Source organism: Ptychodera flava, chromosome 15, assembly GCF_041260155.1.
Source record: "Ptychodera flava strain L36383 chromosome 15, AS_Pfla_20210202, whole genome shotgun sequence".
NCBI classification, from domain to species: Eukaryota; Metazoa; Hemichordata; class Enteropneusta; family Ptychoderidae; genus Ptychodera; species Ptychodera flava.
In genome coordinates this window covers 17,683,856-17,698,103 of record NC_091942.1, presented here as the reverse complement: position 1 = coordinate 17,698,103, position 14,248 = coordinate 17,683,856, and the positions used below count along the sequence as shown (strand labels likewise).

The window sequence follows — 14,248 nt, the reverse complement described above, 5'->3', positions numbered from 1 at the left end:
TATTTTATCATAGAATCGTCAATACACATCACGAGTTTCATCGACTTTGATCAAGTCATTTCAGATATATCCCTAATTAGAAAAGTTCGTTAAATATGCAAATTAGCAATTAAATGTTATAAAAAATCTAAAGCGACTTTTACTTGTTATATCATAATATCTACAATGTACATAGCGAGTATCATCAACTTTGGTCGAGTCAACGCAAATTAGTAATTAGCTGAAGTAAAACGACTTTCAATCATGTTTTAAATTTATTGTCTTTTAATGTTCATCGCAAGTTTCGTCGACTTTGATAAAGTTATTCCAAATATACATATCCTATACGCAGATTAATAATAAGTGTATCTAAAACTGCTAATTAAAAGTGGTATATGACTTTCAACAATCGTCTAAATTAGTATTTTCAATGTCCATAACACGTATTGTCAGCTTGATCAGGTCAATTCAGATATATATCCCTAATTAGGATGGTGCGTTAAATATAGAATTAAGTAAACAGCTGAATTTAATATGCCAAATGACTTTCAATAATGTTATCTTTACTGTTCATGGCAAGTTTTGTCAACTTTGATCTATATATCCATTAAAAGGAAATTCGCTGATGTAAAAATGGTAAATGACTTTCAACAATGTTCTAACTCAGTATCTTCAGTGTCCATCATATCGTCAACTTTGATCAAGTGAATCCAGATATATCCCTTATTCAGAAATAGATTAAATATGCAAATTCGGAAGTTGCTGAAGTAAAATACTTAATGACTTTCAATAATGTTATATCATAGTATCTTCAATGTACATAGCAAGTTTCATCAAATTTGGTCAAGTCAATTCAATTCAGATATATATCCCTAATTAGGAAAGTTCATCAGATATACAAATTGGCAGTTATCGTTCATGTCACCCCTTTCTATCTTTCACGGCTAATAAATCCTAGTGTGTCCAACATTTGCAGCAAATCTGATCTAATTCTGTGCTGCTGTTCTCAATGTATATCTGTTTTTTCTAAATCATTAATAATGCAAATAAGCATGCATTTGCAAGTCAAACCCACCAGAAAGTATTCGGAATCTATGTACCAAATAGAAGTTATGTTTCTAATTATGATCTTTTTAAGCTGCTTCTACTTTACAATGTTGTTAGCTGAATTAAACATTTGGAAAAAGTTTTCGCAATTTTACTATCACTGTTACTGTCATTCCAATATAGGCAGTTTATCAAAAAGGCTTCTTAGCCACATTTCATATCCAACACGATTGGAACTAATTTTGGTTAATTGGATCTTCATATTTTTCAAATTTCTGAAAAATGTTAGGTGCTCTATAGCTGAATGTTGCGATATTACAAATTACTCATAACAAGTGCGTAACTTCAAAAGAAAAGCAAGTGAGCTTACATTTGCAGATTAAACCGACATTACTTCACCATCCAATTACCCCAAATTAGTTCCAATCGTGTTATCCTTAGTCCTTCTTGGTTCATTTCATGATTGTGCTATAACAAATTTCTGTAAATACGCATTTGTCTGACGGTATCTTGTTTTCCGATACACGTAAACACGACAAACGATCGTCATTTATAATTAAGTGTCCGTAGGTAGTATAAAAAACATTATTGGTGTATTGACTAAAAAGTCATGTTTTTAAATATTTCCTGTTCAAAAGAGTGCGTGCTATGTCACTTTTCGTGACATATATGAAAAAATTACAAATGAAATTCTTAGATAAAGGGCTTTTTAATAAGAGATTGAGTATTCGAAAAATGCATATTTTCAATTGAGTACCTAACAAGTGTCTACATCCATGTATGTGTATTTTCTGTGACAAATAGCAAAATGTGTCCATTTTTGTCACACGCTTACTGACGTGAAATATAAATATATTCTTGAAAATGTGTATTGAAACAATATATTACCAACATTGTAGATATTTTAAAAGTTGAAGACATGTCCGCTGAACGCTTTCAAATCATTTGATTCAAACAATTCGTGACTCCATGTGAATTGGTGTGTTCTTCTATTTAAGAGACAATGGTTGACGTGAATTTTCGACTCAGTATGGAGAGAAACCTCACACCTGGTAATGCTTTCCTGTGATGTTGCTAAGATCATCGTCGATGGTATTGTCATTATCTTCACCAGAGTATATCTCTGGTTCTGGTGTATCACTGTAGCTGTTTGAACAGTTTCAAAATGATTTTAAGCCTTTCTATCTATTTCCCTGCGTTTCCCTTTCCTCAGTAACACATGCAATTCCGTGGAGTTTTCTCCTCTGCTGCCTTTTGTTAGCAGACTCAGCCCATGTTCCTTGAATTCTGCGCTCAGTTGCCTCTTAGGCATACTTTCAAGGGGAGATTTTCATATAGATTCAGTTTCCCGTAGTAAAAAAAACCTACATTAAGAATACGCCAAAATGTACGGCCATGTAGAGATTATGAAATATGGCAATTAACATACGACTAGGTTCCAACTGCTTCAATGGATAGCTCGAGGACTTACAATATCTTATTATGAGAAATGTCAAAACCAAATTTCCGAGCTATCAGACCAGTGGCTCATTGATGAAACTTTATTGGGAAAAATGAGAAACGAAATTAAAGCAATTTCCATATCCTATTGTTTTATTAATTTGAACAGAGCTACATTAGGACATTGCCTTATATAGTAACCAATCATTACAGCAATTGAACCGGTAGTTTTGAAGAAATTCCTGAGACATTTTAAGGTCACTAGAAAACCGTTTTGCGTATGGTCAACATAGGGCTGTCAGGATGCCTGTCTATAATTTTCTTTACAGTGAACTTGGTCGACCATACTGTCAGAGAGTCAACAATTATGTACCCATTCAAACGTATACCTTTCATTTGTGTACGCCTAAAATTTACCAACAGGAACCTGCAGTTGCCTAAAGTTCTTGTGTGGTTTCATTCTAGTAAAATTCATACCACTTTCATTGCGACTTTGAATTATGGAGATAATCCAATTCTACAGCATTAAAGCAGTGCCTGTTCCGTGATCGATTATTCACCTTGTTCTACATATTTATCATATACCAGTTTGGCTGATACAACATCTTCTACTGCCATACCTAAATGCAAAGAATCAATCACAGCAACAATTTTTTAGTTCGGAAGTTAGTGCATTTGTGCAGTTTTTGCACCAGTTATTCACCTAATAAAAGATCATAAATAACGCTACACCATCATTTGCAAAAGTTCATGAATGTGAAATGCATATATCACAGTGAATAGCTGTTTTTGCATATAATTTTGCAATAGTTGTAATTTACATCGTGAAGATAAAACTTGTTAAAATCGGTTGTGACTATCAGTAAACTTAATCAGGGTACAAAATTCAGTAGCTTCTCAATCGGATTCGAACTCGTAACGTACGTCATCCATTCACCTAGCGAAGACATCGCAGTCAAATCCACTCGCAATCATACCAATCCATAATCCAATAACACTAGGTCAAAATTTGTAAGACAATAGTTGTAAAGATAGACACAAAACAACACAGAACAGACAGTAAATAGACGGTACAAACAAAGTCAAATTCATGAAAGAAAGATATATGGACCTCTGGCCAAAAGACCAAGAAGTGATGTCAGGTGTTTCGAAAATAGTAAGCGCATCCTGCCCCACATGTGGCACCCGCCATATATCAATCTGTAAGTCAGATAGGTAGTGGTCACTAACTAAGGCCCAATGTCACCACATGCAAAACCACTCGGCCAAATCTTCACCCTTAAGCAAGAGTGGTTTCATTGAGCTATAAAGTTGTTACAATTATTCTGACTGCGACCTCTCCACACGCTGTAGAGTTCATGAAGCACTCGCACTCACATATCTCGCTATCACACATCGCCCTTAAACTTTATCAGAGCAATGAATACATCGCTTAACTGGGCGAGAGAAGCCTCAGGGACAATTCTGTCAGAGCTATAATGCGCAGCTGAAGAGAGGACGACACTGATTTCAAATAACTGTATTACAGGGTTACCTATAGACGTGAATACGGTTGTCTTGTCCCTGAAAGCCTCTTTTGTGCCATTCACTAAATCCCCAATTTCTGCATAGATCTCGGCTTTTGAAATCAACACATCACCAGATTCTTTCATTGCAGCCTCCCTACTGTCGACATAAACCACTGACTTCTGCATCAGTTCTGACGATACTTCTTGCCAGTCTGGACGACATGCTCCAACACCTGTAAAATGACAAACCACAAAATATTATACATATAAAAAGTCGTTACAAACCCCCGGCAACAACGGTTGAACCAATGGAAAATTACCGGCGACAATTATTACACATATCTGACGAACGAAAAAAAAAACTTCATTGTTTGTTGCTCACCAATTTCAAGTTTTCCGAGTTTAATAGTCAGAAGATGTGGATGTTCCGTAGCTTGTAGGGTTGTAAAAATATCAGATATATTCACAAGCCTTGGGTCTCCTCACTGCATGAGTACGACATGTTTTTGTTAGATCTACATGTACAGTAAGATTCCATCGGTAATATTGCTGTTTGTATTTGGTATAACCTATTGACTTATAACCTATCTCACTTATAACATATACCCAATACATTTTGGTCACTAACAATTAACGTGGGCTCCTTGTTTGACCCAGCTGTGTTCCAGAATGGGTGTAGGTGACATTGTCACGGTTACTATGACATCTGCATCTTTGGCTGCCTCTTGAGCAGTTTCACAAACTGTTGAATTGTACTCTGCGGCAAACTCTTGTGCCCTTGACAGTGTTCTGTTCCATACCTTGACCTAAAAGAAGATGATGAAGCAACAAATTACCTAATCTTCATTTTTTTACGATACTCAGTTTACGTCACTTGAATTTATGCTTGCTTAATTAATTCTACTGTGAGTGTTTCTTTGTGTGTGTTGTGTGTGTGTGTGTGTGCGTGTGTTTATTTCTATATTATATGACGCCCTAAATATTCAATGACAGGTATGATTTAGAGTCTATGCTCAAAAATATACATTCACACCCTTAAAACCATGCAACGGATTTTACATAGTCAACTCATAATGCAATACATGCATGCATCCTACATACCGAAGAAGTACTCTTCCATTTTCCAATATAAATATCATCTACATTGATATATTTTTATTGTTATTTACCTCTTGAAAACTGCAAATCTGATGTAGTGCCTGGTAGTGACTTCTGGCTTGCCTTCCAGCGCCAAGAATGCAAAGTATTTTAGGTCCTTTTGGAGCAAGGTACTGGAAATACACACACGATTAAGCGAAGAGTGATATAGAAATTGCTAGCTAATTCTGAAGAAAACATGAGGACGCTCCCTCTGTCACGTATAGAAAGACTAGCCACACCAACGTTAGACAGAGGAAGGAGACATTCAGCTATATTTCTATTAACTCGCTTCATTTCAACTTTTCTTTACATTTCTTTTTGGTAATGTGTTTTGGCGTCCTGCGTTCATTATTTTAAGATCAAATCAGAGGAAAGCAAAGCATGCTTTACTAACTTTGTAAAGAAGACCCAAGGTATTGTGATTAACCCTTAAAGGTATTGGAAAAACTCGCCATACATTTACTTTCTTTGTTTTGTAATTGTAATTAGAGAAGCTCGATTGAGTCACACTGGCTATCACAAATTATCATGAGTTATACATCATTTTTAGCAGTCACACTCTCGAACTTCCAAATGAACACCTTGATGCCAATCAGTCTCAGCTAAAACAATATCTCTGCTCACTTTCTTTGTTAAAAGTATATATCCGGAACTTTGATGATATAGGCCATAACAGTGAATCCCAATGCATTCATGTCTGGCAAATGGTTCAGAACGTCACATTTCACATACACGCCACATTTCACATCTAATAAATGAAGCACTAGCATAAAAGTATGTCGCTATTCTGACATTCACCTTTGTTGCTACTGCAGATGCTGCTGCTGTTCGCATACTGGTAATAACTTCCCCGTCCATTATCTAGTATCGATAATATAGTCATAAAAGATATGCAATATATAGTGAAGATAAAACAAAACAAAACAACAATTCTATATATTTCTGTTTCAAATTGCTGAATTTTTAAGGAATGTTTCAACAGTAATATAACTGTCTGCAAATGAACCACACCTACCTTGTGGAAAGTATTACTATATACATGGGGTGTATTAAGACATGCAACTGACTTTGATAGGAATTTTCAATAGTGCCCTAATTTTTCACATTGAACATTGAACATTGAACATTGAACGGAAGAATAAAAACTGTAGAAAGATTAAGGTGGAGCTGCAAGTTGCCAACACAGATTTTTCAAAGGAATATTTCTCATCAAAGATGACAAGGAAACCCCCTCATACTATATATTTTCAAACAGCATAGAATCTAAAGTTTAGTATGGTGGCAATAGTTTACTCAAATGATAAAGAGGGTGTATATTTTGGGTAGGAAACCTCAATCTTGGTATTAATGATTAGAATTAATTAAAGTCAAAGACTTGATACAATTATCTGAAATGTAATATCTCACTTTAAACAAGAGTATATGTGGGAAAAACTTCTATTTTATTTTGCGTTGTCTATCCTCATTCTAATATGGCATATGTTGAAAGACTGACCCTCCAAAAAGTGATTAAAACATGATTAGCAAAATTAAAATGCCATTTATTCAAAATATAAGAACTTTATTGCCAAACAAAATAGTCGTTGTTATATAGCATTTAAAGAATATAATATGAAAATTTCAGAAAATTTGACCCAACCACAGTGGAGTTACATTCTTTGGAAATCATAGAATTGGGAGGAAAGAGAAGCTAAGAAATCGAGTGATTTGCATACATTTACATAAATTAACACTTCTTTATCATCAACTTATGACTGCTTTACAAGCTAAGGTGAACCAATCAATATTTTAATCTTGGGTTAACAAATTAATTAAAATTGAATAAATATTTGCAAGAAAAAATGATTTTTTGAGGAATGTACTCTGTATGGGTGCAGCGGCCTTTTAAAATGAAAACGAGAGGAAAACCGAATGTTGTTGTGATTATGGTTAATGTATTGTTATTCTTTGTTCATGTTTTTCTGTCTTTTTTGGGTTTTTTTATGAAAACTATAGACCATCATTTACCATTCCCCCTCGATGCAGTAAAATTGTTGTAGCAAACATACTTTTAACTCGTATGGGGTCTCGTAGGAATTTTCCTCAAGGTATAATATATTAATTCATTTTTGACGTTTAAACTTTCCGACGTTCACAATAGTAAAGGTTATGGACAAGAGTGACATTCAATACTACTGAAAAAAGTTGACCTCTGGGAAGAATATTTTTGGTATCTTTCCAACTGATGTTCATCTTACACTTTTCAAATCGCCATTCGTGTGGTCGAAGTAGCAGACTGTGGTTCGAGGGCCTGTAACTGGTATTTTGTCACGGTCTTGAAATCGTGTGAGAAGTTTGGTTACCAAAGCTCCACTGGTGGCGCTATAAGCAGGCATTGCGTATAGGATACTAGAAGAAATAATAAGGGAGAATGGATAATCTTTTCCGGAAATAGTTTTATAAGCATATATAAGTTTTTATACGTAGACGTGAGCGTTGTCAATTTTTGTAGCAACTAGGAGTTTTGCCATTTTTGAACCTTTTCTGCTTTCCACTAATGCTTGAACATGTTGTATAAATCGACAGGAAACGAGTTGTGGACATTATTTTCAAGCTCATATTGCTAATTCAACGTCAAGTTTTTCGGGAGCGAGTGAAAATCGCTTCAGTATAACCTATAATTGCAATAACTTTTACAACTTTGAAGAGCCTTGTTATTTGTAATATTCACATCATTGATCTGTTTTTCAAATGATCCATTTCTACATGCCTCACAGTTTATAGTATGCCAAATTTACCCTTTGTGTTCTTTGACAGGTACAACAGCTCTCATAGGTTGGACCACTCCACCTTCTTCACCTTTGGAAAAGTCTCCCATTGCCTTCTCTATCACTGGTATCAAGTCTGCCATCTTAAGCACTTGCCGTACAGATTCCATAGTAATGTATATCTTGTCAGCTATCAAGGTCGATATACCTTATCTACAAAGCGATAACAATAACTAATAAGACACAAAGAGTTTGTGCACATTTCCCATTTATCATAGTATGTTCATATTCCCAATCTTCTTAGAGATAGACAATCAGATCATGGGAGGGCGTTTAAATGAAAAAAGGAACTGGCAAAAATAACGAGAAAAATGTCCCATGAGCTTCTGCAAAAATGCTGACGTCTGGAGAGCAATATGCTAAATCTCAGTATGTCAAAGAAAAATTACATTTCCCTTTCAGGCAGACCTCCTCTCTAAAGATTCAAAGGTTCATTGCCATTATGTCCATATGTCACTCTACTTTTAGGACGCCATGGCCAAAACACCTGCCATGCTGCTTTTCCGTATGAAACAATACGCATGCCTGGAAACTTGAAAAAAGTACTTGTACGATATTTTGAGGAAGCGTACGCACGTACTACTGCTCGCTCCGTAAAGAGTCAAATCACGGGAGGTAAGAAGTTGCATATTTTCATTTTGGCCGCCCCTTAAAAGGATAAAATGATTCATCCCTATTAGTGGCGTGACTGTACCCACTCAAAGATAGATTGCTGTTGATACCTGGCCTGTCAATTGATCTTCTTATCGGCATAAAAATGTATAAAAAATAATAATAAAACATAAATGGACCTGTCTCGACATGTTCACGTTCTCTGTTTCATGAAAAAGAAAACATTTACAACTCTGTGTCATTCTAGGACATATTTGCAAATTCAGAACAAAATTGCCCTCTGTCAATGTATCGTAAAGGGAAAAAGCACAGACTGTAGAAGTGGTAGGGATGAATGATGTTGTCGTTTAAACCAGGCACTGATCAGATACAAGAGGAGTAAACAACTATGTTTCTGAGTTTGATTCCGATTTATGAAGAGGCAAGTACTCAAGAACACAGCTCTAACTCTTAGTGAATATTTCGGTAGCGTTCTTTTGAGTTTAGCTACATTTTCTATTCTTTCACGTGTTTTTGTGAAAATGTGGCGTTAAGTTCTTGCCAATATCATCATAATCCCAACTTTTCAAGCTAAAAGTATGCATCAAATTGCTCCACGATGTGTCAATTTTTTTAAAATGTTCGCACTTCGGATGCCCACTCCAAGTTTCCCTCCCCGCGACCAGCAAGCTGGGCCGCCTGTTTGTCTCTTTTTGCTATATTCGCAACATTTTTGAGAACCCTACGGCTACATTGTAAGGGAACAGTATACATCATATGTCACCTGCTCTACGTCTCTTTAGTTTTTAATTCGTTTGCATAAACCTCTTCATAGATAAAGGAAAACCATCAAAGTTGGTATTTCTTTGCCCATGGAGATGTAGTCTTCAGATACTTGTGTACTATGTTGACGGACAGCTGATGTAACTGTGAAAATTTTATTGGTATTATTATTTTTCTTGTGCTTTCCCCTCGGTTTCTCGTCCTATATCACCTACCATGTTGTGTTCTGAAATATTTTTAACTCAGTTTGTCCTTCCAACCATTTTAGAACACCCTTGCATCAATTCTGGGGTCTCTGAAATACTCTTTGAAAACGAGGGGTTTAAACATTACATTTAATTTTTTCCTCAAAAAAATTGGAATTGGTCTGGAAGAAGAAAATAATTTTCACGGTATTCCAAGGGGATTTTCTATCTGTCACGTTCTGTGCATGCTAACTTCTTAATAATGATCTACACTATGTTCTGTAGCATTGTACAGGTAGAATACAGACGGCACGTTCGTCTTTACCAACTCTTCGAATTAAAAGATATTACTCTTCTACTAATTTGTATCAGGAAAGACCTGTAAACGAGCCTGGCCAATCGTGAATCGACAAAATTTCACCATGTCGACTGTTCAAGATTAGGTTACAAAGGGCATTACTCAGGTGCCGCCAACGAAGCTGTTCGTACAAAAAGGTGTTCGTGCGAAGTTTTTCAGCGGGCGGGCAGATTTCAAAACTAATCAGCGGGCGGGGAAAAAATATCGATATTTACTGTGGGCGGGGAAGAAATTTCATTACTTTCAGCGGGCGGGGAGAAAATTTTTGACAGTGGGCACCGGAAAATAGGTAGAGGGAGGGGAAAGCTGCGTGCTTAATAGAACCTAGAGAGGGGAGCAATGTTCAAAGGTATACTGCTAACTGTTTGCATGGTTTTGTGTTGATCTGGGTTGCTTAGTGGGCATCTAGTTGGCAATGGGGAATTTCAGTAGTGGGGAGAGGGCAGTGGGGAGCTTGAATGGTTGTGGGGAGTGGGGAACGGGCAGACTGTAGATACCGGAGGGCAGTGGGCATCAAAATTCAGTGGGAGGGCACATTTTCAGTGTATACCAGTGGGAGGGCAGTTACGAACAGCTCTCACTTTCCCCTCCAAATTTTAGGTCAGGGTCAAAAATAAGAAAAATCGGTATATCAGCCTTCAAAACAGGTTTTGTGATGATTTTGAGAAATTCATGAAATTTACCAGTTGGCGGCACCTGATTACTTGGCAGAGCGTACAGCCTGCAAATCGTCGTTCATAGGGGGCGTATCTCGAAGGTGGGTTTATATTGTTGGAAAGTTGTGAGCAACTGCAATGCGACTTTCAATAGCAAATTGAGGGAACAAAGATAGAAAGTAAACTACAAGAGAGACACCAACCTTTTACAATAGCCAGCCAAAGTCGAGGGCAATTGAGTCCCGTTACCGTATACTCGTTACAGTATGCACCACGGTTGCGGTGATTATATCTTGTGTGTCTAGTCAAAACTGACCTCAGTGAACTTTCATAAAATTGTAAATTGGAGTGCGCAGGCGTAGTGAGAGCAAAAAGTGGTCGCACACAATTTCAAAAACTGACGTCATTTTATAGGGGAGCCGTCATTATTTACGCCCTGGGGGTCGGAGGAGTGTGAGGGAGCTCACTCAAAAATTTGAAACTTAAAGGGATTACTCAAAATGTGGAGAGGAAGAACGGGGGTTACTCAATTTTTTGTGCGAAATAAATTGAAACACCTCTCAGCTTGCACCATTCCACATAACAATTTCTCAAAATTTTAGATGCGAGAGGGGGACTGTATCACCCCTATTTTTAACAATCAACCCTATTTGTAACAAAACCTAATTTTCAAAAAACTTGGCCGTTGTTGAAATCTTGACAAATATGCATATTTGTATGTTTGGGGGCAATTTTCTTTTTTTTCCTTGTCGAAACTCATTTTTTCCGAAACTGCTTTTGTTACAAATAGGGGTGACGTATCAACCCTATTTGTAACAATCAACCCTATTTGTAACAAAACCTAATTTTCAAAAAAACTTGGCCGTATTTGTTGAAATCTTGATATAATATGCATATTTGTATTTTTGGGAACGATCTTCTTTTTTTTCCTTGTCGAAACTCATTTTTTCTGAAACTGCTCCTTAGGTTAAATTTCGTTGTGCAGGTTCCTTGGGATAATAGGGTTGACTGTTACAAATAGGGTTGACATGTCACCCCTATTTGTAACGATCAACCCTATTTGTAACAAAAGTTAACCCCATATAGGGTTAGTATGATTTCTGTCACAAAACAAGATTTTTTGATTTTTTGACAGTTTTAACCGAAATTGGTGAAAATTGCCCCGCGAAACAAACTTTTGGCATGTATCTGCACATTTTGATTATATCGTACGATGAAAAAGAAACTAATAATAATAGTAGTAAATAATAAAAACACGATTGCAGGTCAGATAACACTTGATGACTTGTGCATTCAGTGTGACCTTTGGCACAGCAATCATGAATAATCAATGTATTACAAGTAGCATTTTCGTAAGCCAATCAGATTTCTGGCATACTGTCTCATATATTTCTACTGTTTTTAATGTCTACGATCATGTCGCAAGAAACAACATCCCAAATAAGCTGTCGTTATGGACTAAAAAAACCTCTCCACAAATTTTTCTTATTATTGATATAATTTTAAATGTTACAGATAGACACAATGGCTATGTACTGAGTCATTCATTGGATTCAGCAATTTCGCAAACAACGGATCATTTTATGTTGTTGTAGTGTTCAATTTTCTTGATGCATTGATTGCATCAACCCTATTTGTAACAAAAGTTAACCCCATATAGGGTTAGTATGATTTCTGTCACAAAACAAGATTTTTTGATTTTTTGACAGTTTTAACCGAAATTGGTAGATAATTGCCCCGAAACAAACTTTTGGCATGTATCTGCACAACTTGATTATATCGTACGATGAAAAAGAAACTAATAATAATAGTACTAAATAATAAAAACACGATTGCAGGTCAGATAACACTTGATGACTTGTGCATTCAGTGTGACCTTTGGCACAGCAATCATGAATAATCAATGTATTACAAGTAGCATTTTCGTAAGCCAATCAGATTTCTGGCATACTGTCTCATATATTTCTACTGTTTTTAATGTCTACGATCATGTCGCAAGAAACAACATCCCAAATAAGCTGTCGTTATGGACTAAAAAACCTCTCCACAAATTTTTCTTATTATTGATATAATTTTAAATGTTACAGATAGACACAATGGCTATGTACTGAGTCATTCATTGGATTCAGCAATTTCGCAAACAACGGATCATTTTATGTTGTTGTAGTGTTCAATTTTCTTGATGCATTGAATGGTACAAAATATGATCATGAAATGCCATGTCTTAACGAAAAAAACACTTTGCATAGGAAAGTGTTTTGAAAGATTGTTGACACAGACATGTAAAATTGGCTTCTTAAGAGTCAGTAGGCCTAAACATAGTTCATAAAAAAATGTCAGTAGATAATGATCAAAAACAGGCCGGTGTCGTCTTTTACGATCTCTATACTTTTCTGGTCGACTACTCATCAGATTTAGAGTTATTGGGCGTTTATATTCTCTAACCGTCTTAAGTTTGTTACAGCAGTAACAATTTAAATTTCGATAGTGACAAAAATCTAGTTTTTTTTACACTAAACTTTTCATTGTGGCCCTGTTTTAGTGGTTCATTTGACAATCAATCGTTTACACATTTTCTTTGGGGACAGTTTTAGTGCAAGTCTGTGAATTTTGAGACGAGTATTGCCTTAATCTGCTGTTAAAAGTCTAACCCAGGACGATCATTTGTATGTTTTAAAAGAAATGGTCTGAAAACGGCAGCATGCCAAGATGATGCAGTGTTCTTGTCGTGATGACAACAGCACATGTCAAAGACAGGTAGTTTCCTTCTGCTCCAAGCTACTTTCGTATATTGCTACACCAGACATAGATTGAAGACAGCCATTCATTATTCCATCAATCGCCCTCGTTTATCATTGTCAATGAATGACCTTCGGTTTGGTAATTACTACTAGTTTGGCATCGTCGTAAACAATGCGCCTCTTTACGGCAACAGCTTTCGTAGGTCAACGGAGCGGAAATTATGCTCTGGCTCGCGAGAACGCTTGTTTGGTCGCTGTATTCTATGCTCAAAAAGATACAATACACAATGGTCTACCCAACTTGAACTCTAATATAACGGCTATCTAAAACAGAAAAGCGTTAAAATGGGCCGGGATTGACAATTTTTTGAACCAAATATATGTTCAGTTGTACAAGGCAATAAATGTTTTCTGCCCTTTATTCTCAGGACAACATGAAAAGGAATAAAGTCGCAGCAACATATGCAGATTTGTATAGAGTTTGTGGACATTGCAATATAGGGTTGATTTACTCTACATAAGTATCATGAAGCAAATTTTTACGATCGTGTCACTAAAACATGGAAAAGCGATAAAGCTGACAGCAGTAGTGGTAACACCAGCTCATCATCATGTTCAACAGATACTTACAGCTCTTCAACCGACAGTGACAACAACTCTACCGGTAAGCTTACGTTTTGTAATACCTATATAATAAGAATTTTGCTGGTATTCACTCGAATTACAGTTCAACCAATTTTGCTCATTTAATACCATAAAAACGAATCAGATTTTCTACATTTTTGCATTAAATAAACTAATGTGAACGTAATAAGTATCACTCTCAATTTCTGATTGACATTTGATACGATTGGAACTTTTTTATAATTTATGCAGTCGATCTGTTCTAAATAAAAGGGAGGTATCAGTTTAAGACACGTGATTCAGATAAAGTTTTACGAGTAGCAGGTAAATCACAAGGGGCGCAAAGAATATAACTCCAACATTGAAGGACAGCTTAGCAGTTAACGTTC

The 14,248-nt window shown here is 36.1% G+C and overlaps 1 protein-coding gene across 1 annotated transcript; it reads right to left on the bottom strand.

Annotated features, from left to right (window-relative positions):
* Positions 1-522: 522 nt before the first annotated feature.
* LOC139152364 (ketimine reductase mu-crystallin-like) lies at positions 523-10,816 on the bottom strand. The gene is made up of 8 exons (XM_070725498.1): positions 10,698-10,816; positions 7,892-8,074; positions 7,352-7,502; positions 5,913-5,975; positions 5,144-5,245; positions 4,603-4,780; positions 4,001-4,207; positions 523-3,086 (listed from the first exon to the last, which is right to left on the bottom strand). The coding sequence occupies exons 2-8, from the start codon at positions 8,029-8,031 to the stop codon at positions 3,019-3,021; spliced, it is 909 nt and encodes a 302-aa protein (XP_070581599.1). The 5' UTR covers positions 8,032-8,074; positions 10,698-10,816; the 3' UTR covers positions 523-3,018.
* Between the last annotated feature and the right edge of the window lie 3,432 nt (positions 10,817-14,248).

Excerpts from the sequence above, each read along its gene's own strand:
- LOC139152364 (XM_070725498.1), bottom strand. The coding sequence starts at position 8,031 with ATGGAATCTGTACGGCAAGTGCTTAAGATGGCAGACTTGATACCAGTG. Across the intron at positions 4,208-4,602 it reads ACAAGGAGCCCACGTTAATT|GTGTTGGAGCATGTCGTCCA; the intron begins GTTAGTGACCAA and ends GTCATTTTACAG. Across the intron at positions 3,087-4,000 it reads AACCGTATTCACGTCTATAG|GTATGGCAGTAGAAGATGTT; the intron begins GTAACCCTGTAA and ends CTTTGCATTTAG.